The sequence below is a fragment of the Peromyscus maniculatus genome, chromosome 8 (assembly GCF_049852395.1).
Source record: "Peromyscus maniculatus bairdii isolate BWxNUB_F1_BW_parent chromosome 8, HU_Pman_BW_mat_3.1, whole genome shotgun sequence".
In the NCBI taxonomy this organism is placed as follows: Eukaryota; Metazoa; Chordata; class Mammalia; order Rodentia; family Cricetidae; genus Peromyscus; species Peromyscus maniculatus.
This window is the reverse complement of record NC_134859.1, coordinates 62,838,121-62,863,594: the sequence shown is the minus strand read 5'-3', so window position 1 is coordinate 62,863,594 and position 25,474 is coordinate 62,838,121. Positions and strand designations below refer to the sequence as shown.

The 25,474-nt window shown below is 46.9% G+C and overlaps 1 protein-coding gene across 2 annotated transcripts in view; it reads right to left on the bottom strand.

The window, feature by feature from the left end:
* Nucleotides 1-6,244: 6,244 nt before the first annotated feature.
* Slc6a4 (solute carrier family 6 member 4) overlaps nt 6,245-25,474 on the bottom strand; it is a 34,787-nt gene continuing 15,557 nt past the window's right edge. For both annotated transcript variants that reach the window (XM_006977425.4, XM_076577592.1), the window contains exons 5-14: nt 24,106-24,244; nt 22,877-23,011; nt 22,419-22,522; nt 20,795-20,922; nt 19,846-19,958; nt 19,133-19,264; nt 17,621-17,720; nt 15,477-15,577; nt 10,771-10,938; nt 6,245-6,962 (exon numbers count right to left, since the gene is read on the bottom strand). In XM_006977425.4, the coding sequence (XP_006977487.1) occupies nt 6,888-6,962; nt 10,771-10,938; nt 15,477-15,577; nt 17,621-17,720; nt 19,133-19,264; nt 19,846-19,958; nt 20,795-20,922; nt 22,419-22,522; nt 22,877-23,011; nt 24,106-24,244 (1,195 nt within the window). In that variant the 3' untranslated portion in view covers nt 6,245-6,887. The remainder of the gene's footprint in view (nt 6,963-10,770; nt 10,939-15,476; nt 15,578-17,620; nt 17,721-19,132; nt 19,265-19,845; nt 19,959-20,794; nt 20,923-22,418; nt 22,523-22,876; nt 23,012-24,105; nt 24,245-25,474) is intronic.

The following is a 25,474-nucleotide window of genomic DNA, read 5'->3' as shown; positions in this document are numbered from 1 at the left end:
GTTCTAAAATGACTGTAGCTTGTGCCAAGTTGAAATAAAACTAGTCAGCACAGGCCGGGCAGTGGTGGCACACGCCTTTAATCTCAGCACTTAGGAGGCAGAGGCAGGCGAATCTCTTGAGTTCGAGGCCAGCCTGGTCTACAGAGTGAGTTCCAGGACAGGCTCCAAAAGCTGCACAGAGAAACCCTGTCTTAAAACACCAAAAAAACAAAAACAAAAAACTAGCCAGCCAGCACAGATATGTAGAAAAACTTAAAAAAAAAAAAAGGAAATGATTATAAATGTCAAGGTACCATTTATATATGGAGGAATACCCACAGGACTTCTAGATGCAGACAATATTCTTTCTTGGGTAGATAATTTCAACTGTAAACATGTTTATATATTACACTGTATGCATAATGTGTCCCACAAACATTTTTAAAGTTTCTCATAGCTGTTAAAAAATTTTAGTGTATCTCTCTCTGTGTGTTCATGCATCTGTATCTCTGTGTGTGGTGTGCATGTGTCTGTGACTGCGTGTCTGTGTCTGTGTGTGTCTCTGTTCGGATATCTGTGACTGTGTGTGTGTGTGTGTGTGTGTGTGTGTGTGTGTGTGTGTGTGCGCGCGCGCGCGCAAGCCCATAGATGGAAGTCAGATAACAACTCTCCAGAGGTGGTCCTTCCACCATGAGATCAAGGGATCAAACTCCATATGCCAGGTTTGCAGGGTAGCATTTTGGCCCATTGAGACATCTCACTATTCTACAAACATTATTTTAACGTTTTTAAATATGTGAATTGAAAGAATTGTTGGCCATCCTGAGCATCAAAATGTTGGATCACATTTCATAGACTAACATAGGAATCTATAAAACAAAACAAAACAAAAAGCTGTGGGGACTGGAGAGATGGCCCAGCCCCTCCTGAGGCTGGGTTCAGTTCCCATCCATCATAGTCCCCACACGATCTGATGCCCTCTTCTGACTTCCAAGAGCACTGCATGCACCTGGCACACAGACATGCATGATGCAGGTATAACACCCATGCACACAAAAATAAATTTTAAAAAATAAACTGCAATTTCAATGAACAGAGTATTTGTAGTCTCGGAAGTCCCCCTTGTAAATATTAATAAGACAAAAGAACCTTTAGAAATCTTCACAAACTAGAAAGCCTTAGTCAAGATGGACGTTGACATTAACGTTGAGGGGACAAATGGAAAGAACCAGGCTCCATCTGATCGGTGTGATGGGGACAATATAGCACAGGTCCTGAGACACACCTGACAGAAACACAGAGTTGGATATAAAACCAGTCATCAAATATTAAGTTGATTATCCAAAATCACTGTTCATAATCTCCCAAAGCACCAAGGTCATGAGAGACCGAAACTTCTAGACTAGAGACAAAAGAGGTCTACAACGAAGCAAAAAGTGTTGTTCTGGATGAATCTATTTGTACAAAGGTCATCAATGAGGTCAGGATGAGACGGCGGAAAGTAAGGGCATTACTTTCCTGATTTGATAATTCTATTGTGGTCAAGGGAATGTCTGTGTTTGTAGGAAGCATGTCCTTCATCGTCCTTGTTTTATATAGTTAGGATCTGTGTTTTAAGATCTTTTTTTTTTTTTTCAATCCAAATCCATTCAGATCTCAGCATTTTCCCCATTGAAATTTTAGTTTATAAAAACCAGATAGTTAGAAACAATGAATACAGGTAATCATTTTAAGAGCCTCAGAGATCCTTACTGCCTAGTGATGTGTCCCAGAACTAGAGCTGAGGCCCCTAAAGGAAACTCTGCAATTGAAACATCACACTCAGTGTTAGGCAGGCTTGTGGCACATCAGCTGTCATGTAGAACCACGCATGACATGTAGCCTGATTTCTGGAGCATTCTGTTTCTCATTCCTGACCCCCACCTGTTGCTTATGTTCTCCTTTACTCTGAGAACTGTCCTGGTTAGTTTATGTCAACTTGGCACAAACTAGAGCCATCTGAGAGGAGGGAGCCTCAATTGAGAAAATGCCTTCAGAATAAGATCAGCCTGATGGCAAGCCTGTAGGGCATTTTCTTAATTAGTGATTGATATGCGAGAGCCCAGCCCATTGTGGGTGAGGTCACCCCGGGCTGGTGGTCCTGGGTTCTATAAGAAAAACTGAACAAGCCATGTGGATCAAGCCAGTAAGCAGCACCCCTCCATGGCCTCTGCATCAGCTCCTGCTTCCAGGTTTCTGCCCTGTTTGAATTCCTGCCCTGACTTCCTTCAATGATGAACAGAGATATGCAAGTGTAAGCCACATAAGCCCTTTCCTCCCCAAGTTGATTTGGTCATGGTGTTTCATCACTGCAATAGTAACCCTAACTAAGGCAAGTTGGTACCAGGATAGTGTGGTATTGCTATGACAGACCTGACCATGTAGTTTTGGGGAGGATTGTGGAAGGACTTTGGAACGTGGGGCTAGAAAAGCCTTTGAGTGTTGAGGGCTCAGTGAACTGTTCTGTGGGAGCCTGGAAGATAAGAAGACTGTTAGGAGCAGGGCAGATGATGGAGGCCTGGCTAGTGAAGTTTCAGAGGGAAGCTAAGACTCTATCGGGATATTTGCATCAAGATTCTGTGGTTCTGGAGCTGGGCAGGGTGCCACATGCCTTTAATCCCAGAACACAGGACACAGAGGCAGGTGGATCTCTGAGTTAGAGGCCAGGTTTGGTCTACAGAGCGAGTTCCCAGTACCAGGACAGCCAGGGCTACACAGAGAAACCCTGTCTTGGGGGGAAAAAAAAAGAAAAAAATCTGTGGTTCTGGTGAGCTAGGGCTGAAGAATCAGGTACGGTTAAGAGGAGAGCAGCGTCACTGAGGTGAAGTCGTCCGGGAAGTGTTTCCTCAGGGTCAGCACACAGAAGCTGGGGTCCAGGAGTGGCCACAGTGGTACCTCCTATTGACAGCTGAACTTGGTAGCGTAAGAATCAACCGGGTGGTGCTGGTTTTAAAGGCATGAAAGGGTCCTGGAGAGCAGCTGAGGCTTGGCACTGTGTGGCAGGGCTGGAGTCTCTAAAGGGAGGCCAGGAGAGGCTGTTGGTGAAAGCGCAGCCCAGCTGCAGCAGAAGGCGCTAGCATTTTGGAGTTATTTAGTCGAAGTTTGGTTTTGCTTTGTTCAGTTTGTGACTATGGCCTGGTTATTCCCTCCTGAAGTCCTGAAGTAAGAAGCTACTTTTGTTTCGATTTTTACAGGAACCCACAATTTTAAACTTTAAAAAAAGATACTTTGGAATTTTACAGAGAATTTGGGTTTTAGAAGAGACGGTATTTTTAAAGAGGGAACTTATAAGTTTGTTAAGGCTGGTTAACTTTTTAAGTTTGTAAAATGTTTTGCATATGATGTTTTTTTTAATGTGTATTCTTGGGAATGAACAAGAAAAGAGAGGTTATGGCTTCAAAGTGATGTTTTTGTGTGTCAAGGGGAACTTAGGCCGGTTCCAGGACTTCCCAGCTGCATGGACTTGAGGAAATCAGCTCCTCCTGTGCAGACCTGGGAGAGAGCGTCTGTTAGAGAGTGGTGATAAAGCCCGCCACAGTCTACAAAGAATTGTAACAACCCATTCAGCCTTTCTGAAGTGTGGTATTCATAGTTCAAGGTGGTTTTTTGTTTTGAGTCTGTTTATTTTTTCAAGGCAGGGTTTCTCTCTTTGTAACCCTGGCTGTCCTGGAACTCACTTTGCAGACCAGGCTGGCCTGAAACTCCCAGAGATCCACCTGCCTCTGCCTCCCAAGTGCTGGGATTAAAGGCGTGCGCCACCACCGCCTGGCTCAAGGTGGTTTTCATATTAAATATTTGTAAATGATATACTTGAGGGACTATTTAAATGTTTGACAATATACAGTGAAGATTTTTATCTTAACCTTAAGAGTTGGAATTTTTAAATGAAAGTTTTAATATAAAAAGTCACATCATGACGAATTATTGATAAAGTAATAAAATTTTCTCTTCTTGAGTCAATCAGCTTTTGCAGTCTTTCCTATTCTGATTTATCTCGCCATTCTCCTTTCTCGGGGTTTCTATTACTTTTCCTAGGATTGCATTGACAGGATTCCTCCCTGCACTCTGAAGGCTGCATAGTTCAAGTTTTAAACAAATCCTGCTTATCATTGGCTTTTCTTGTTGCTCTTACCAAATAGTTTGCAAAGCACCTTTAAAAAGGAGGGTTTATTCTGTCTCATAGTGTGTGAGCACAGTCCCTTGTAGTGAGGGAGGTGTGGGGGAGAGTGTGGTCCATCAGTGAGGGAGGCATGAGGGAGAGTGTGGTCCATCAGAGTGAGGGAGCAGGGCCCCCTGTATCCATAGTCCAGGAGTAGCGAGATGGATGCTGGTTCTGGCTTTCTCCTCTTTCTTTAGTCTGGCTCCCAAGCGAAAGGACCAGTGCTCTGCCCGTGCTGAGGTGGCTCTTCACACTCGGTTAAGCCTCGCTGCCACTGCCACGTGTCTGTCTCCCAGACTATTCTAAATCCTATCAAGTGGAGCAGTCAAGCCTTTAACGTGACCTGTGTTCAGGTACTATTCCCTTCCACACATCCCCACATGTGAGATGTGAAGTTCGTTTTCCAATTTTACTTTTTTTGGGGGCGGGGGAGGGCAGAGCATGTATTTTGGTGGAAAGAAACTTCTGGAATGTCAATATCAAAACTTATTTTTTATTCACAAAATTAAATGCCAATTTGGCTGAAGACAGGGTTCTAAGCTGAAAGCCTTTTCTTTGCTGAGCGTCATGTTCCTCTGCGTTCCTTACAGTCTCGATGGCGTATGAGAACACTTGTTCATGAGCACCTTTTTAGGATCACCGTTCTGTATTGCTGGTGATTTTGAGAGAGAAACCAAGAGCCGGGTTAGGCTGGTACGCCAATACCTGCTTTTTCTCCCTCTTCTGTCTCAGGTTCCTTCTGTCACATCAACTTTTTCTTCTCAGAGTCCCAAACCAAACAGCTAGAGGCAATTTCTTTAAATTCATGTAAGGTCAGTTTTTGTTCAGTCTGAGAAACAGCTCTGCCTTCCTACCTTCTCACCCTCCTCCTCTTCCTCCACTTTCTTCCTCCTCCACTTTCTTCCTCCTCTCCTTCCTCCTTCCTCTTCTTGTTCCTTCTCCTCTTCCTCCTGCCCCTCCTTCCTCTGACTCAGAATTCACTACCATATCAGTTAATTTCCAAGCCATCCCTGGTAATTTCAGTTTCATGCTTTGTATCTCCCACACTAAAAAGCTGAGGAGTCCTGTTTCACATAATACTGAGATCTCCACCCCCTCCTCCCCACTCCTGCCTGTTTTCTACTTCATCTTGGACTATCTGAGATTTCTTCTCCTCATCCTCCAGTTCTGAATTTCCTTTTTCCTCCTCCTCCTCTAGCTGAGGCCTCTTGGTCCTCTAACTTGGGGGTTTACTTTTCCTTCCGTCTCCAAGGTTACTTATCCCTTATTTAGTCTCTGGCTTCTTCACTTCTAGCCTAGCCATTACCTTTGATGAGCAGAAAGCTCAAACCATCATTTTGGTTTCCCTCCAGCTTTATGTTTGAGTCTGAGTTTCACTTTTTCTTGAATCCCATTTTGTCTTTTTGCTTGGTTTGCTGTTTCATTTTATGGAGAGCATCTTCTAGTAATTATTTACTTACTAATGTGTGAATGTGGAGGTCAGAGGACAAGGTAGTGAGGTCAGATCTCTCCTCCCACCTTTAGGTGGGTCCCGGGGATTGAACTCAGGTCACTAGGCTTGTATACTGTGCCTTTACCTGCTGAGCCGGCCCATTGGCCTCTTCATAATTGTTTAATAAAAAAGAGTTTGGGAGGTTTTCTGAGACTTTTAAAGCTAACGCAGATTCTCCAATTGCTCCTGGACAGAGACCTGCCCTTAGCTCAGAGAATTAGATCGATGCACCCCAGAGCAAAGTGGAAGTTGGATTTCCCTGTCTCCACAGGACAAATAACCTGAACAGTCAAAGCCCTCAGCCATTTGAAGTAGAGCTTACACCAGATATCCAGCTGAACCTGGAAGTTGCTGCTGGCCACAACCATCTTGAAAGAAGCTGTCACTAATAGGACTAGTAGACTAATAGAACAGGCCAGATTTGCCCATGGAACGTTATGCTCTATGTGAACCGTGTGTGTGTGTGTGTGTGTGTGTGTGTGTGTGTGTGTGTGTGTGTGTGTGTGTAGACAGTCACTGGAAAAGATGGTAGCAGAACAGGCTTCTAATAACACATACACAATGATACACATGGAGTAGGTAGAATTTGTTTAATGTAAGAAAAATTAGAGGACACTTATATCGTTTGTAATGGACCCGGAATATTGGGTCTGGGGTACACAGACACAACAGTGTGCAGACACAAATGTTCACACATACACATCATTTATTCAGTTTAACATCTTTACATCTTCCTTTCTTGGCTTCACAGCAGCACGTGGGACAGAAGGTTCTAGTACACTCGAGCTATAGAATATTCTATGCTACTGAGGAAATATATGGCTAGCGAGACATCCCTGTTTTCTCTTAGATGGTGTATGCATTCATGGACAATGAAGACTTGAAGCAAACAGATGTGAGAGAAAAAAAAATGATACAGGACTTTCACAGACTTAATTCTAAACCTAATGCTAACTGATGACTTCATCACCTCCTACGCTCCCTCCCATGTCCAAAAAAGGCCAGTTCACTGCGTCACATCCACAAGGCAGTATGTCTAAGAGATTTCATGGAAAGAAGTGGCTGGAATCTACAAGAGTCTGGGCACCATAGTCTTTAAGACCGTGTCTCCATGAAGAAAGACCTTGCATCATCAGGCTTGGCCGACAGGGGAGAAGTCGAGGTGGGGCTTGTTAAAGCTGAGAGAGGTGGCTGGCAAGCCAGTTCCTCTCCGGTGTGCTACACAGCATTCAAGCGGATATCCCCACAGGGAATTTCTGTTGGTGTCTCGGGAGTGATGCTTTTAATAATGCGCTGTTGGGAAGAAAATGCAATGTTATTTCAACATGAATATTAAAACATTGGATAGTATTTTAATGACATTTCATTAATAAGTTGGAATAGCCTCACTGGCCTTTAAAAGAGAACTTCCCAACTTATCTAATAGGGATGAAAATGGCAGAGTGGAAAACTACAAGCATCTGGAGAGCCAGTAAGAACATCACTGTGATGTGAAGGAGAGGAAGTAATCCTTTAGTAGAACCTTGCTGGCCATAGCACGCCAGACTTTAGGGAGCTGTGCTTGCCAGAGCCACACTGAGCTTAGAGACAGACAGACTGGATTTCAATTCTCCCTCTCCTTGGCCATAGCACCGAGTGCCTTGAGTCACTGAAACCCATCCCTTACCATGTTGTAAACTATCATTGACTAGATAAAAATATAATTAGGATTAGTCTTAAGTGGAACTATGGTACCCAGGACAGAGCTAATTAAAATGTGTGGGAGAGGCAAGCCCAGGAAATAACATTACAAAAAAAAGTGTCTGGCTTTACACCCCACCCCTTCCTGTATGTACTGCTGCCCTTTTGTCTGATTTCCCCAAGTTACCAGGCTTAGATGTTATTTAATTTTGTGTGTATGCATGCATGTAAGGAGCATGTATGCCAGTTCATATGTGCAGGTCGGAAGATGGCTTTCAGGGCTCAGTTTTCTGCTGGGTGAGTTCCTCCAACTTAACTCGTCTACCTTGGTGGTAAGAGCCATTTTGCCAGACCACCAGACTATTATTGATCTCAAACTTTGCCAGGCCCCAGCCTTCTGCAAGATGGTAACCAGCTAATCCAAGAATGGAGCATTGCTGACATCTTCATAAACACGTGCTCGCTAGAGACCATCTCCCATTATCTTGGTGTGGTCAAAGGCTTTCTGCACTGAGGACAGTCCAGCGAATGACCCCAGCCTTGAGCCTTCTAGGCTGCTAGTGCCTGCGATATCTTCCCAAATGAGACCAAATGAGAATAAATAGAGCTTATTCTGCACACTGCAGACTTATGCAAGTGGTCCCCAGCTTACAGGGGGTCACTGCAACCCATTTTCCCTTTATGATGATGCAAAGGTGATATCCATTCAGTAGAAACTGTTCTGAATTCTCATCTTTTCCCAAGCTAGTGACATCACTGTCTCCTGGTGCTAGGAAGTGACAGCAAGCCACAGGTCCTGCCAGCCAGGTGCCCGTGAGAGTAACAGTGCTGTATTATGTTGCTAGGCTATGATGTTCAGGAGGTTAGGTGTATTCATTGTATTTTTTACTTAATGATATTTTCAATTTATGATGGGTTTATCAGGATCTAATCTCATTATAAAGCCAGGAGCATCTGGACATGACCAGTTCCCAGCAGAGTTCAAACATTTACTTTTCTCTTAAATTTACCTTTTGGTCTTTTTTTTTTTCCCTCCCAAACCAAAATTTTATATGAAACTTCTCTTCCTCCCAGAGTGCTTCTGAGTGTGAAATCTGGCCATGAACACATAAGGACTTGAAAACCTACACAGGTAGGTGTGGTGGCCCACACCTGACAAGGCCAGCCCTCAGGAGGCAAGAGCATCACTGCATGATTAAGGCTAGTCTGAGCTACGTAGTGAGATTTTCAGAATTAAAAAAACTCCCTCCAAAAAAAATCAAACTTCTGTTTTCCCAGGGGTACTCAGGGTCGGGGGGAGCCATGACATGCTTCACCACTTGCGTTAAGTACACACAAGAATAGCAAAGGTCTCTGGGACGTCTCACGTAAAGAAAGGCCTTGGAGTTTCCTAACCCAGCCCAGCGCTATCACTGTTGCTGCTCCAGGGAATTGCCGCTCCTCAGACATGCTCTAGTCCAGTGAGCACATCTTACTCACAGGAAACCACGGCCCAGAGGTGAGGGCTTTGCGTGGCTGACTAGGTCCTATCCTTAACATTCCCTGGGCTTTATCAGCTGCTTCCCAAAGCCGCCGTCTCCCAGCTGGTGGCCCGTGGTGAAGATGGCCTTGTCATCTCATCTACTGCCGATGGGTTTGAGTTCTGTCACTTATACTCTTTTGGGTGACATCTCCTTGTAACTAACTGAAAATTTGCAAGACAGACAACTAGGTACATCCTATGACAGAATGATGACATTTGTTAACCCCGAGTTCCGACTTCTGACCCTGGCCTCCGGGTTTGAAGCAGCAGAGGTCCTGGATCTTCTCAACCATCACTAAAGCGTAGCCTGGAGCAATGAATTTAGTGACTCTGGGGCTGAGAGTGTCTTGTTGGAGAACAACTGTCTGGTCGTCTTTGGGAGGAAAGGGGATAGGGTTGGTTTGGTTATAGAAATTTGCCTCGTTGTCTTCACCTTGAGTTTAGTTTTCCTACCTAGGAAAAGAAATGGATCCAGTCGTCCTCAGAGAAAAATGTTTGTCTCAGGCTCTTACGAACTGTCTGAGTGTGCTAGTGTGATGGCCAGTGCAATATACAAGTTTTACTTACTAGAACCCACAGTCTAAGCCACCTGGGTTCTCGGAAGCCTCCTGGCTTTCCCCAGATGGTACCCCTCCTCTCTGAGCTCCCCCCCTGCAAACACAACAATGGACCTGAGACTCTCCTGGTGTGACACTCACTACTGTGTGTAATAAATACAGCTGTGGCAGAGACACCCGAACAGTAACATTTAAAGCATTTCGGGTCTGTGCAAGTGAAGGGACACTGTCAGGAATCTTAGGAGTGGAACCACTAACCCCGGCAGGGCAGCATGGCATGAAAATGGCCACTGTTGTCCCTGACCTTTAACACCAATTTCTGCACCAGCAAACGGCCAGCTCAGAAGAGGGAAACCACACCTAAAAACGCAAAAATGCTGGCCCAAGAGCCAGGAGATCTGGAGAGTCCCTGAACTGGGTTGTCTTCAGACAAATCACTGAATGATGACTTTGACGAGGCTATCCCCACCCTCGATGTTCTTGTCTGTCTATAGCACCTGTGCCCGTCCACCTCCCAAGGTCCCCGGAGAGCAAAATGAGATGACCTGGAGACAGACACTGGGGCAAGTTGGTTAGGTACTTGGTAGACAGTAATAATCATTTCTTCTAATATGGGGATATAAATGGCTCCTGAGCTACAACTTTGATAACCAACTTTGTTGGGCGAGTGACAGTTTTTAGGCTCAAATTGTTATTGTAACATCCTTATTTTGTGATGTTCTTCAAGATGGTACTTGACATATTGATGTGAAAAAAAAATGACCATGGCACCAGGCATGGTGGCCACACCTTTAATCCCAGCACACAGGAGGCAGAGGCAGGGGGATCTGTGAGTTTGAGGCCAGCCTGGCCTACAGAGTGAGTTCCAGTCTCAAAGAGAAAAGAAAAATGACCATGGCTCTTTTACACCATAACCTTCCCTTACCTGTGGCCTGGATGTTAGCGACGTGTGGTCTATGCCCAATGGCAAGCAGCAGGTAAAGTGGCTGATAAGCTTGGGAAGCTGCACACAGCCCAAACCGAGCACCAATCACTTTGAGACAGGGTCTCAGAGAACCCAGGCTGGCCCCCCAATCACAGTATAGCAGAAGACCTCTACTTCCCGAGTGCTGTGATACAGCGGGATCAGCTCACTCTAGTCACTGTGTTTGAGTTGGGTCGTAGTGATAAAGGCGGCCCTTTAATTGTCTCTGCCTTCAGTGAGGGAGGGGAAACTCGATAAATATATAAGACAATGAGCCTTCTGGTGGATTTTGTCTTTTGAATAAAACATAACAAGAGAATTGCTTTCGGCACAATTATCCTGCTAAACACACACACACTCTCATTAGCTGGCACATACCTCCTTAAGCGTCCCTGGAGTGCTGATCAGCCGATAAATGATATACGTAGGGATGCAGATGATAGATGACGTCCCTATGCAGTAGCCCAGGACGATACTCCAGTGAGGATAATTATATTGGAAAAGCCGCAGTTGGGGTGGGCTCATCAAAAAACTGCAAATGATGAACTGAGACAAATCCCAAGAAACATTGAAAATCTTGAGACCACAAACACCAAAGACCAAATCTGAGATTCTACTGCGGTATATATCCTAGATGAACTTAGTACCAACTTCTGTACCAACCAAAAAACAAACGAACAGGTACATTCCTAGCTTGGGTTTCTTCACCTCAGGGCCTACTGTGGAAACTACAAGCTACAGCATCCCTACAATTATTCCCAAAGTCAGAGAGATGTAGTGTCTCCTCCTGCCACCAAGAAGAGACTGGCCAGCGAAGAGACGACCTGGGCAGCCTCTCTGTTTTTCCCTGCTCTGCTGCCGTGTCCCGGCATTCACTGACTGTTTTAGGGGTGATCGATGGAAGGTGCCTTCTGTCTGGAGAGAGAGGCTGAGGAGTGCTCTGCTCTTGGGGATGTGCCTCCCCAGCTTTCCTGTCTGTGTCAGGCTCTGCAGCCTGGGGTTTCAGTAACCATGGCCCTGCAAGGATGCATCCCAGCACTAGTGACAGTTTGCTACAGGCCCTCATTGAAGAGAACAGTGGATGTGGAAAAGCAGCCTAACACACTCTTCCTTTGAAAATCCTATGAAATTTCTTACGAAAAATTCAAATCTCTTTTAACACCCAACTTACGATTTTCTTATTTTGTTTGGTTTCCAGAGTGAGCATAAACGTTGGGTTTTGCCTGGGAACCACTGTGCCGAAATCACTACTGTGCTTGATTTAATTTGAATTTAATGCTTTGGGCTCCTACAGAAGACACTAATGTAGATTATTCGTGTAGTTAACCATCTATTTATATCTGTTTTTCCTTTGTCGGCAGGTAATAAAATGGGAAATTGTTAAGCACACATCCTTCTTCAGAGCCCTGCTAGCCTGTGTCCAGGAGGAGGGCTTCAAAAGGGAGCCCTGTCAATCACAAACCTCTCCTAATGCAGGCTCCTCAGCCCCAGACCTGGCTGCCGAGGAAGGTAACTGGGAAAGGGGGCGGAGAGGTTCTGGCAGGAGCCTCCCTGACAGAACTGGGCCAGCTTGCTGTCAGGTTCATGAAATGGAGCTCCAAGCTCCTTAGTCAGTGGCTCCCTTACTGACCCCAACTTCTTTTCTCAAGCAATTGATTTACTCTTTCTTTCTTCTTTTTTGTAAATTAGTTTCAATGAAAAGGAACATTTTTAGTAAGTTAGTGTTGACCTAAAGCTTCCCTATAAAGCTCTGAACAGGGGATCTGCTCATTCAACGTAGGTAGACCATAAGCCTCCAGAAACAAATAAAATAATCAGAAAAAGCCCACGGCCTCCAGACAAGAATGAAGCATAGGAGGCGCTCACGTCATGTGTAAGGGGAAGCCAAAATATTTTAGTAAGATCTGTCAGGTAGAGACGGGACCCGATGGGGACAGACTAGGGTTATAGGACCCGACGGGGACAGACTAGGGTTATAGGACCCGATGGGGACAGACTAGGGTTGTAGGACCCGACGGGGACAGACTAGGGTTATAGGACCCGATGGGGACAGACTAGGGTTATAGGACCCGACGGGGACAGACTAGGGTTATAGGACCCGATGGGGACAGACTAGGGTTATAGGACCCGATGGGGACAGACTAGGGTTAGGCAAATGACATGAGTCACACAGGTTCAGGGCCAGTTCCAGCACTAGATAAACTGTTTTTCATACTGATTTTCGGTATTAATTTAAACACTGCATTAAAACAGGATTTCTCTTGAGTGCTGATGTATTTTATGTCCCCGGTGTCCGTCTGCCTCACCCTCGTCTCGGCCTGGACACTGCTTCCTTGCTGGGGGTGGGGGGGGGGGTTGAATATGAAAGCACATAAGCAAAGATGCCTCTGCCCCCGGGGCATTAATCTAACTGACTTCTTCCTCTGAAAAACAAATGAACGGATTTAAGTGGATTACCAAGAAGCAAGGTATTAATACAAGTTAAAACCTATTTATGTCAGGACTTCAGCTTCTGGTCAGAGTGGACCAAGAGACTCAGCCCAAACCTCTTAATATAAAAGCAACTGAAACTGTGCCAGGTGCATGAGGACCTGCCTTCAATCCAAGCACTCCAGAGGCAGGGGGATGGATGTGAGTTTGAGGCTAACCTGGATGTCCATAAGGAGTTCAGTCCAGGCAGTACTACAGAGTGAGACCCTATACAAACAAACAAACAAACACTCCTGGATTTAAAAGAAACTGACAGACAGCAAGGTGGTGCACTTGCTCTCCCCGCTACATGAAAAGCTGAGGTGAGATTTCTTGGGCTAAGTTCAAGATCAGCAAACCTTGGTTTTTTTAAAAAAGTTTTGATTTGGGCTAAAAGCATCAAGTGGGCAATGGACTGACAAAGCAATATGGAGCTGCTGGACTAAAACCCAAGAAGTACATGAGCCAGGGTCTACACAAGAGTCACTGTGTCTCCTCTAGAGCCAGGGTCTACACAAGAGTCACTGTGTCTCCTCTAGAGCCAGGGTCTACACAAGAGTCACTGTGTCTCCTCTAGAACCAGGGTCTACACAAGAGTCACTGTGTCTCCTCTAGAGCCAGGGTCCACACAAGAGTCACTGTGTCTCCTCTAGAGCCAGGGTCTACACAAGAGTCACTGTGTCTCCTCTAGAGCCAGGGTCCACACAAGAGTCACTGTGTCTCCTCTAGAGCTTATGCCCCCACAGGAGCCACTGTGCTGGAAAGTTTGCTGCTCAGGGCAAATGTTTATGAAAACTTCTGGAATCTAGAGCAATCAGGAAGGGCCTCTGGAAACAGAGACACAGAAGCAAAGATAGCAGTTGGGCCATCATATAAAACTTAATCCTGCTGGGCAAGGTGGCACAAGCCTTTAATCCCAGCGCTCGGGAGGCAGACGTAGGCCTGGTCTACAAAGCAAGATCTGGGACAGTCAGGACTCTTACACAGAGAAACTGTCTCAAAACAAACAAACAAACAAACAAACAAAAAACCCACTTAATCCTGAGAGGTGGGAGGGAGCACAGGTTCTGTCTCAGGAACTCAGAACACACAGAGATGAAGAGAGACTGTGCTAAAGAAAGGCCTGAGAGGTGTGGGATGGCTCAGATGCTCTCAGTGTGCTGAGGTGGGCCAATGGAATCATAGAACCTTTTTTTTTTTTTTTTTTTTGGCTCTAAAGAATCAAAAAATGACCCTACCCAATAAAGTTATATGTAAATAAAAAAAAAAACTGAGAAGCAGACCTGTGGTGTGATATTTTGTGTTCTAACAAATAAAGCTTGCCTGGAGATGAGAGGGCAGAGCTAGCCACTAGTTAACCATAGAGGCCAGGTGGTGATGGTTTACACTTTTGATCCCAGCACTCGGGAGGCTCATGCCTTTAATCCCAGCACAATTGGGAGGTGGGGACAGGATCTCGGTCTGAGGATTCGTAGAGGTAAGAAGTCTCTAGTGGCTGTTTCTCTGATCTTTCAGGTTATTACCCTAATATCTGACTCCTGGTTTTAATTGAAAAGACTAATTAGGATCCAGCTTCACAGTCCCTGTTGATGCACACAAGCCCAGGCTGCCATGCCTCAGCATGCACTTGAGAGATCGATTCACCTTTGGGCAGTAGAAAGACCATTGGAGAGGAGGTGGCCGGGGCACACAGCAAGACGGCAGTGACTACTAAACACGGCACAAGCCACCCTTAGAACTCAACTTTCTTATCCAGGTCCTTTGACAATAAATGGATTCTGCTTTTGACTTGTCCTAAACTTGGGGACCTTTGTGTGTATTTAAAATTTATATGCACTTCAAGGTGCATATAAAATTAAGCATGAAATTGCTAGGACCCCCCCCCAAGTAATAAATATGTCTTCTCTTGGTCTTGAATAATGTTTGTCACATGGTTTTAATGACACTAAGCCTCAATTTCCTTAAATGTTAATCAGAAACAACAAGCCAGGTGCAGTGACTCATGCCTGTGGTGGCGGCACTTGAGAGGCTAGCCTGGGCTATGTAGAGAGTTCCAGGCCAGCTGCACACGGAGACTGTCTTTAAAAACAAAAAACGCCCCCTTTCAGAGTTACCATAAAGATTAAAAGGGCAATGGGCGTGAGTTTGGTGCAAACTCAGCTCTGGTACTTACTGCTCAGTAAAAGTCATTTTTGTTAGTAGGGATCACTAGCATGATCCCTCAGATCCCTCGAGGTCAATGTCAGAAACAGTGGTGGGCCCAACTGCTGAGAGGTCCCCGGCAGGGGGGCTTTTTGGAGTACTAGTTTACTTTTGTCTCATGGTGTGATCTTGTCCACATAGAAGTGCTGAGTTTATAAGCTCTCTGAGATGCGCCCCTCGGGCAGCATGCTCTTCTGTCTGTGTGTTACACTTCAGCAGCCCTTTTTTTGTTTTTCAAGACAGAGTTTCTCTGTGTAGTCCTTGCTGTCCTACAGACCAGGCTGGCTTTGAACTCAGAGATTCTCCTGCCTCTACCTCCCGAGTGCTGGGATTAAAGGTGTGCACCACCGTCTCCTGTCCTTATTTTTTATAAAGAACTATCTGGAACAACAACAGCAGAAGTGACAACTCACCAGGAGAAACAGAGGACTGATAGCTACCCAGCAGATCCTCCAGAACCATCCTGGGCTGAAGCCGAGCATTTCCTTCACGTCACTGCAGAACTGAGTGATACCTAGAAGAGCCCAAGGGAGAATTTGACTGAGGCGAGATCAGCACGAACAGCAGCAAGAAGGGGAGTGGGAATTCCTCTCTGAGCTGGTGAAGTTGCTCTGGTCCTTCTCCACGTGAGGGGCTCCAGGTAGATGGGGAGGGGGTGCATTACAAAACTGAATAATTTTTATAGCAAGCAAGATTCACAGAGCCAGAAAGTTGATGGACACCTAGGGGGGGGGGAGCCAAGTCCCCCATTGGTGCCCACATCGTTATCCTAAGATCTCAGCCTAGATTTGATGATCGTGTTCATTGTAGGAAGGAAGTCATTTTATTTAGGAATAGTGAGCCTGCCTTGCAGAGACCAACTTGGACTATCCATTGGCAACTTTCAAGGAGATTCTTTTCAAGATTTTTTTTTTGTGTGTGTGTGTGTGTGTGTGTGTGTGTGTGTGTGTGTGTGTTTTGCCGCCACGTGTGCATGGTGTCCACAGAAGAGGCCAGAAGAGGGTGTCGGGTCCCCTGGAACTGGAGTTAACAGACAGTGGTATGTCACCATGTGGGTGCTGGGAATGGAACCCAGGTCCTTTGGGAGAGCATCCAGGGCTCTTAACCACTGAGCCATCTCTCCAGCTCTTCAATGGAATTTTTTTTTCTTGACACAGGGTTTCTCTGTGTAGTTTTGGTGCCTGTCCTGGATCTCACTCAGTAGACCAAGCTGGCCTCGAACTCACAGAGATCCACCTGGCTCTGCTTTCGAGGGCTGGGATTAAAGGCGTGTGCCACCACCGCCCAGCTTAACCACAATATTGCTTATTCGTATGCCAGGTCAAGACCCAGGTTCTTCTGGAAGAGATTGCTGGCGCTGATGTGACGACGCCCACTGACAGGTGAGGGCGTGCGATGTGACAGTGCTTTCAGCTGCTTCCTCCGGAAGGCTGCGGTTCCGAGGGCAGGTCTCTACAGTGACTTTGAACCCTGTCCTCTCAATTAGGTCCTGAGTTCAGTTCCCAGAACTCATAACAGGTGACTCACAACCTCCTACAAGTCCAGCTTCAGGGAAGCCAGTACTGTCCTCTGGCCTCTGCAGGCTGCTACGCTCACACACACTTGAATTAAAATCTTCAGTTCATGTGCTCACCCCACTTTCTTTGCATAGTGACAATGGAGATAAAGCGATTGATCATGGACGTTGGAAAGCAAATGCATTTCCAGAATGAGATGTTTGCTTCTTGATCATACAACACGTCTCTGAACCTGTGTTCCTCAAGTCAAACGCCTGTCCCCTCCCCTCCCCCTATTCAGGGGCTCATGGGACCTCTGCCAATAGATCTCAGCTCACTTCCTGTACCTCCTCTCACCCTTGTCAAAGTCCATCCCAGGACAACAGGGAGTGACCCGGGTATTTACCAATGCACACCCAGTAAGAATATTCTTGCCTCTTTAGTAGACAAAGGCCGAAGCTCTAGCTTGCTGCTCTGGAGAGGAGTCTTGCTCGAGAAACATAAATGGGGGCACTCTCACAGTAATGCATTGTACAATCAGGTCTTAAGCCGGGCGGTGGTGGTGCACGCCTTTAATCCCAGCACTCGGGAGGCAGAGCCAGGTGGATCTCTGTGAGTTCGAGGCCAGCCTGGGCTACCAAGTGAGTTCCAGGAAAGGCACAAAGCTACACAGAGAAACCCTGTCTCGAAAAACCAAAACAAACAACAAACAACAACAACAAAAAAAAAACCCAAAACAATCAGGTCTTAAACCTCCACTGTGGGTGAACTGGCTGACTTGAGCTTCTCTCTTCTGGGTAAATGTTGTTTTTTTTTTTGTTTTTTTTTTTTAAAAAAAACCAGAGTAGGAACAATGTTCTCCCTCAAGGGTGTGGCCACTGTGGTCTACTGTGGAGAAAATGATGGACTGCTGTAGAAAGCCCTCTGCTGAGATTATCTTGCAGACTCATCAGGAGCTCACACTTGGCCAACTGCCTGTCCTCTTCTGATGAAATCAGTGCCTGTCTCCATGCAGACTGGGGCTAATACAGAAAGAACCCTCCCTGGGAGGGGCTTCTTACCATAGAACCAAGACACAGCAACGGCCTCTATGAGCGCCACAGTGAGCACGGCGGGCCCCGTGGCGTACTCCTCCAGCAGCGTCACCACGTACGCGCCGCCCTGGGAACGAGATTACAGATGTGGTCACCCGTCTTCTGAGGTGCAACCACTCATTCCAAAGGCCTGCAGAAGCTTCTGAATGGAGGGCGATGAGTGGGGGAGTCTCACTCTGGACTCGGACTAAGTACCCCAGGCCTGTCTTATGGAGTGGCCTTTGAATGTGTGCCTAGCTGACATCTTACCCCGTGGAGCACATTTCTTTGAAATGATGCCGAGAACTGAACTCACAGTCTGGGGCGTGCTAGGCTCTACCACTCAGCCCTCTAGCTCATCCTTGTTTTACCCACCACACTGTAAGAGACAGACTCTGAAGGGCTTCTCTATCCACTTTCAACTGACTGAATGCTTTCTAGACTCAACCTTGGAGAACCCACAACTGGAAAGACTGAATCTGGAAGCTGGGCATGGTAGTGCACACTCCTAATCCCAGCAGTCAGGAGGCTGAGGCAGCCTTGTCTACATAGTAAAAGAAAGAAGAGCCTGGTGGTGGTGGTGGTGGTGGTGGTGGTGGTGGTGGTGGTGCACCCCTTTAATCCCAGCACTGGGGAGACAGAGCCAGGCGGATCTCTGTGAGTTCAAGGCCAGCCTGGTCTGCAGAGCAAGATCCAGGAAAGCACAGAGAAACAAAAAACCAAAACCAAAAACAAAACCTTGAATCTGGTATGACCAGCTTAACACTCAGACATGTAGGTCACTGTTGTCTGCCTTCTTGTTCTAACCTCTGACCCCTCTGAGACATATGCAGCCCCTTACCCTGACCTGGTAAAATGTTGGAATCATTGTGGTCACGGCTTGAGCTGGGAGGACACAGGCCCACAATATCACACTACCTGATGTGCGCTTTCCTGTATTTGCCATGGCTACTAAACAAAGAGACGAGGGAAAGGGATGGCTGGAGAGGACCTGACTTCTTGACAAGGCAACCTCTACTGGAGACCAAGTGGCCTGACATACAGGACACCAGCCTGCAGACCAGGACACCAGCGCAAAGCACCCCTCAAGGTGGAAATGACTGGACATGAAAATCCTCACTGCTCTCCAGGTATTTTCGCCAAGCCTGAAACATAACTGGATCTGTTGTGAAACACTAAGCTCCCCCCACCCCTGCCCTGCGCCCCCCGCCAACCCCATGCTGTGCACAGATCTCCCAGCAGGTAATGTGGAAATAACTTCTCATTGATGACAAATTTTTCACTGCTGAAAATTGAACCCAGGACCTCACATTATGCTAGGCAAGCAACCTAACACTAAACCGCATCCTCAGCCCCGATAAGCTTTGTAAGAGTGCTAGCAACACCCCTTGAGGCCCCCAAGTGAGGGCACTGTGGAAGTGGAGGAAAGGATCCTTTCTGCTTGTAGAATTACTGGTACCCTAGCAGAGGCCACTCGGAGCCAAAGGCCCTGATACTCACAGAAGTCAGTGTGAGCATGGATCCCAAGACGCAAGTAATGACCACAATGAGCACAAACCACTCGCGACGCTTGGCCCAGATGTGTGGGAACTCATCCAGTACTGCCGTTATCACGCCTTCCAGGCCTGCAAACTAAAAGATGCATGCAGATGGTCACAGCCGCGTCTTGGGACAAGCCTGTGCCTCAAGGACAGTGGACAGGAAGAGAGATAAGACTGCCATGTGAACAGTCAAGCTGACCAACACTAGTTCGCACGTGAACATGGCTATTCCATCTGATACCATCATCGGAACCCATCATTTAGGACACACAGGCAAGAAAATACAATACACAGAACTTCAGCATTTGGTGTGTCTGGGAGAGAATGGCTAACAGTTACAAGTATCTGCGCTGAGCCTTTAGGCGCCATCAGGGGTCAAGAAGGAAACCAAGGAATTTACGTATGCTGAGCCCTTTGCGCCAGGCACTTTCCCTGCATTATGCCAATAACAACTCTGTACTGTACCCGGAGCAAAAGGCGCCATTGCAGAGAGGAGGGGATGGGGGGAGGGACAGAATGGGGAGGAACGGGGAGAAAGAGGAGGGGGAGAGGGGAATTACCAGGAGGTAGCAAACAGTACCAGTGGGGTTTTGGGTGAGAGGAAGTGGAGTCTAGCCACGTCCTGCTCCCTTTCCCACTCATCTGCCCGGACCCATTTCCACCTCCACTCACTGTGCTGTCCAAACCCAGAGTGATGAGCATGAGGAAGAAGATGATGGCAAAGAATGTGGCTGCTGGCATGTTGGCTATAGCCTCGGCATATGTGATGAAGAGGAGGCTGGGGCCTGAAAGAGAGGGAGAGAGGAGGACGATGAGGACGAGGAGGAGGAAGCCGCTGAGACCCATCCCACCAAGCGATGGCGAACTAGAACCCGGCTACCCCAGCAGTTTATAGTTCTCACACAGCACCCTGCAGGGAATCGGGCTTTGTCAGTACCAAAGCCTTCTTCACCCACCACACCTGATCCTTGCAAAGCCATGGAGAAGATTATCCACCTTGAAAACTGCGTGTCTTCAACTCAGGAGAGAGAAGGGACTTAAGACCCGGACTACTCAAGCTCCAGTACGTGACAATTCTATGTTTCATGGTCAGGGTCAGGACAGCCATGACCGAGTCCCGTTGTGATGTTCTTGGCTCCAGAATAGCAGGAAATGGAACAAGGACCTCCTGCTATTTCTAAGTCACCCCTTCTTTTTACATTTGGGGGTGCTGCGGTATGAACTCCAGCATCTGAACACCATAAGCAAGGTCTCTACCACTGACCTCCACCCCCCAGCCCTGAAAGTCCTTTTGACAGTGTGACAAACACATTCTCAAACCCTATTATCTCTTCACAAGGGAAGTTCTAAGGATTAGCGGTTTTTTGCCTACTAGACCGGACCATACCACGAGATCATCCCAGTGCCCAAACCTGCTGATTTTAAAGCTACCACACCAGTCATATTTTTAAGGCCACCACACACCGGGCACCGAGAGAACTGGACGCATGGATGGGCTGAGAGCACCAAGGCAACTAAGTTTCTTTCCAATCTTTGAAAATGTAAGAGAACCGTTGAAAAGTTTACATATTTCTAGAGCTTCGAAGTGTATCAGTTCCATAAACAGAGCCCTTGAGCCTACCCGCGTCTTTGGCCACCTCCGACACGTCCTCATTCCTCATCTCAGCCATGTAGCCAAGCACCGTGAAGATGACAAAGCCCGAGAGGAAGCTGGTCATGCAGTTCACCACACTGGTCACCAGGGCGTCTCTGCAGTGGAGAACGCAGGCTTCCCTGAGACACCTCTGTGTTAGGGAGTCTAAGACATGCCTGTCTGTGTCTCTCCTGCTGAGACAGGCCTCCAGGCAACCTACCCCCACATCTCCCAGATCCCTATCCTCAAACACTGTGGCTACCACACACACAGCATGGGGAAGGCAGGTCAGGGATGGTGGAAGACATGGTCATAAACCAGGTACAGTAGCATGTGCCTTCTGAGTGAGGCTGAGTGAGGCAGGAGAAGTGTGAGTTCAAGGCCGCAGAGCTATGAGCCCCAGAGAAAGGTGGGGAGGAGGAAAGGCCGGCCTGCTGAGAAACAGCACAGCACAGACCTCTCCACTACAACCGGGAGAGGCAGTGCCCTGGAGCAGGGCCTTAGCGGGACGGGTCCATGAAGGGGCTTTGACCTCACGTTTGTGAAATTAAAAGTTTAATATTATCTTTCAATAAAATCACAAGACTCCCGAGGAGATACTTTAAGACTTCATTACACAGCTTTAGCTGGTATCCCAACACAAGGCCTTAGAGGGTGTGTGAACTCCTCCCCCATCTTTAGAGAGAATAAATCCCATTATTACCTTCATAATAGTATAAATGGACTGCTGGGCATTGCCATCTGTACAGGAAGATTTAGTGTCTGAAGATGATTAGTGACACTCAGGCCAACATCAGTGTAATGCTCCTCGTTTAAAATACAGAAGCATAATTCTTCCACTGTCGTGGCATTTGTTTGTAAGCCAAAATAGTTCAATCATTATACTTATTACAATACGATAATATATATATGTATATGTATATATATATATATATATATATATATATATATATAAAATCAGTTTCAAATTTTTGTGAAACATATATATTTGATTTTGCTTTTTCAAGACGGGGTTTCTCTGTGTAGTCCTGGCTGTCTTAGAACTCACTTTGTAGGCCAGGTAAACTCACGAGATCTGCCTATCTCTGCCTCCCAAATGCTAGGATTAAGAGTGTGTACACTACCATGCCAGCTAAGGGTAAAGTATATTAACTACTGTATGCTGTATTGTTTTATAATCTTGCCATAACATTTCCTTGTTTTGTTTGCTTGTTTATTTTGTTACTTGTCTCGTTTTAGGCAGGATCTCATGTAGCCAAACACAACGTTGAACTCAGTCTGTAGTTAAGGCTGGCCTTCTGTCTCCTCCCCGAAGGGCTAGGACTATAGAATGTACTATCACCCCCAACTAAGAATTTCTTACTTTATATATATATATGACTCTCACAAAAGGGAAGTATCTTGGAGACTTTCTCTACCTCTGAATAGCCTGGGTAAAGAGAAACACAGCCTGAATGGGCACTATGGCCACGGATGAATGGCCAGGGGTTTGTGCTCACCCTGAGGAACAATGCCCTCACAGTGTGGGTCTAGATGGGTTTGAGACCATTGCCCTCCTGGGACTGTCTGTCACTCCATTCCCAAGCTTCCCTCTGCAGTCCCACATACTCACTGGTAGCAGTTGTTGTTGAACTTGTTGTAGCTAGCAAAAGCCAGGAGAACCCCAAAGCCCGGGCCAAGAGAGAAGAAGATCTGAGCAGCAGCATCCACCCACACCTGGAACACAGCAGGAGAGGGCACAGGAGGAGGGTGAGACCTGGGTTGCCGCCCAGCAAAGCAACACCCCTCCGGCCTCCGTGCGGCTGTGTGCTGGGCAGAAGCCCGTATTCCCAGGCCCATTTCGGGGATGGCCACTTCTTGGGTGAAATACATGTGATTTCTCCTCCTAGCATTTAAACTTAGTCCTGTCCCATGGCCTCAAGATGCTGTGTTCTTGGTACTTGTATTTCTGATGTTTCATTGCAGACTTGCACATTAAATTTGAGTTGTCGCTACTGTCCTACCTGAACGAGAATTGGCTTTTTCTGGTGAAAATCAGGCAACTGCACTGATTTTCCCTCAAAATCTCACCCCTGTCTCCAAGAGTTTCTGCCAGTTGGGTTTCAAGTAGAAGACGACCCCTCTCCAGGCTCCAGGAAGGGTGGCTCCCCTCACCAGCAGGACGGACAGAACGACGTAAGGGAAGGTGGCTGTCACCCACACCACCTGGAGTGAAAAACAAAAACACAGGTTACTGTCATACTGTCCCAGAGACAGCAAAGAAGGGAGACACGCGGTGGCAGTGACTTTTACTACCGGAGACCTCTGGGAAGGGGGTCCATTTATTCTGTCACTTTAGGAGGCAGCGTGGCCTGGCAGAAGCCCGAGGCTGGGTATAACATACTACTGTGATTCTGCCATTTGAGACACTGAGGCAGGAGGATTCCTATGAGTTCATGGCCAGCACGGGCTGCATAGTGAGATGCTGTTCTGAAAAGAAAACAGACACTAGCAGAAATAACAAAACCCACTGCCTGCAGAATCAGCCGGCAGCGATCTGCTGGCTGGTCCTCCCTGCCTCTGAGCCTGCTCCACATCTTTACAGTAGGGACAGAATCTGGCAGCAAACAGAATTAGCCAGTGTAGAAAAGCTCTGGATATGGCTCATGGTTCGCTTTCTGTAAATTATGGCCAATATTAGTAACTGAGTATACCAACAGGCTAAAAGAATTTTGAAATACACACACACACACACACACACACACACACACACACACACACACGCTTTGTTTGTGCATACATGTATGTGTGGAGGTCAGAGGTTGACACGGGATGTCTTCTACAGTTGGTCTCCACCTGACTTTTTGAGCTCACACTGAACCTGATGTTCACCCGTTCAGTTAAACTGATGGACCAGTAAGTCCTATCTCAGGGGTCTTCCTGTCTCTGCCTCCTGACCCCCCACGCTGGGATCGCGGCCATGCACTGCTGTGAACAGCTTTTTACATGCATGCTGGTGACACACACTCAAGTCTCCATGCTTCTGTGGCAAGTACTTCCCCTACTGAACCCGCTCCCCTGCCCCATTCATTTCCTAAAAGGGGCTGAAATTGTTCCTTCATTTAATTAGTTGCACTTACATGTAAATGATATTAATTTCTAGAACCTGCTAACAGATGTGATGAAGACGGTATCATAGTGTGTTTGGTGTTGACTGATTTTCTCCTGCTCAGTAGCTGTCCAGAGTAATAGTCTTGAGTTTTTGTGACATTGTGGGGTCCTGGGCGGTCCAGGACAAGCAGCAGCAGAGTCCTCCTCACCTTGCCAGATGTTTTGACTCCTTTCCAGATGCTAAAGTAGATAATGGTAAAGATGAGCATGATGCAGAGAGCAAGCTGCCAGCTGACGGTCCCCAGGTCCTGGAGTCCCTTCGACAGGTGGATCTGCAGGACATGGCGCCTGGAGTGACAGAAAGAAGAGCCCATGAGAGAGTCACCTGAGCACAGGATTGTGATACCTCCAGAGAATAGTGGACACCAGGAGGAGCCTCAGGAGGGGTGGGAATGGGCCTTGGTCATCCTGAAAGAGCCCTGGATAGCCCTGGGAGGAGCATTCAGCCCAAAGCCAGACCTTCTGCCTCTTTTCTTCCCGTCTATAACCAGAACCTTTCGACTGGCATGACCAGCTTCCCAGTACATGGGAATTTCTATATAGGCAATAAGCCCTTCACTCTAACTTAGCTCTGTATTTGGGCTACTATTGCCTAAAATTCCTATGTTAAAAATACTACTGGGCAGGAGCCGGGCAGTAGTGGCACACACCTTTAATCCCAGCACTCGGGAGGCAGAGGCAGGCGGATCTGTGAGTTCGAGGCCAGCCTGGTCTACAGAACAAGATCCAGGACAGGCACCAAAACTATACAAAGAAACCCTGTCTCGAAAAAAAAAAAATTACCACTGGGCTGGAGGAATAGCACACTAGAAGAGCAACTGTCTAGCATGGATAAGACCCCAGCTTTAATCTTTAACACCCTAAGAAAGAAAAAAATCCTCGATTCTCCAAGCATCTTCCAAACCGTAGGTCCCACTCACAAAGTCAGCACACCAAATCGGGAACAAGTTTTTAACAACTAAAGCAATAGGGTGTTTGGTTTCCATGGCAACTGGCTGGAGGAGGAGAAGCCAGCAAGGATGCAGAGGAACAACTTTGGGAAGCGAAGGTAGGGTCAGTCCGGACATGGTGGAGCAATCTGGCCTGACATATGGGTGTACGGAGTCAAGGAAGGGTCAGTTTACGGAGCAGTCGGGAGCCGTTTACTGAGAGCCCCAACTCCAAATCCTGGAGGGAGCGATGCTGCCATCCCTACACTCGCATTCATTCCCTAATCCTAAGAAGCTTCGCCTCTCAGACATCTACCAGGAGGCGGGGAAGTGCTGGGAGGTCCCGCCCACCCCTGAAGATCCACTGTCAGTCAGTGTTGGCTGGGATAAGACGTTTTCTTCAGTGGTGTAGCACTGAAAAGCTGCCCATGCTCCCCAAAGCAACCTTCATTGAACTCATGGGTCACCAGAAAGAATAGAGAAAAACATGGCCATAGAAGAGGAGCAAGTTAGGGAGGGGATGAGGGGGAGAAAATAACAATAGGGGTGGATATAAGCAAAATACGTTATAGCCATGCGTGTCCATGTC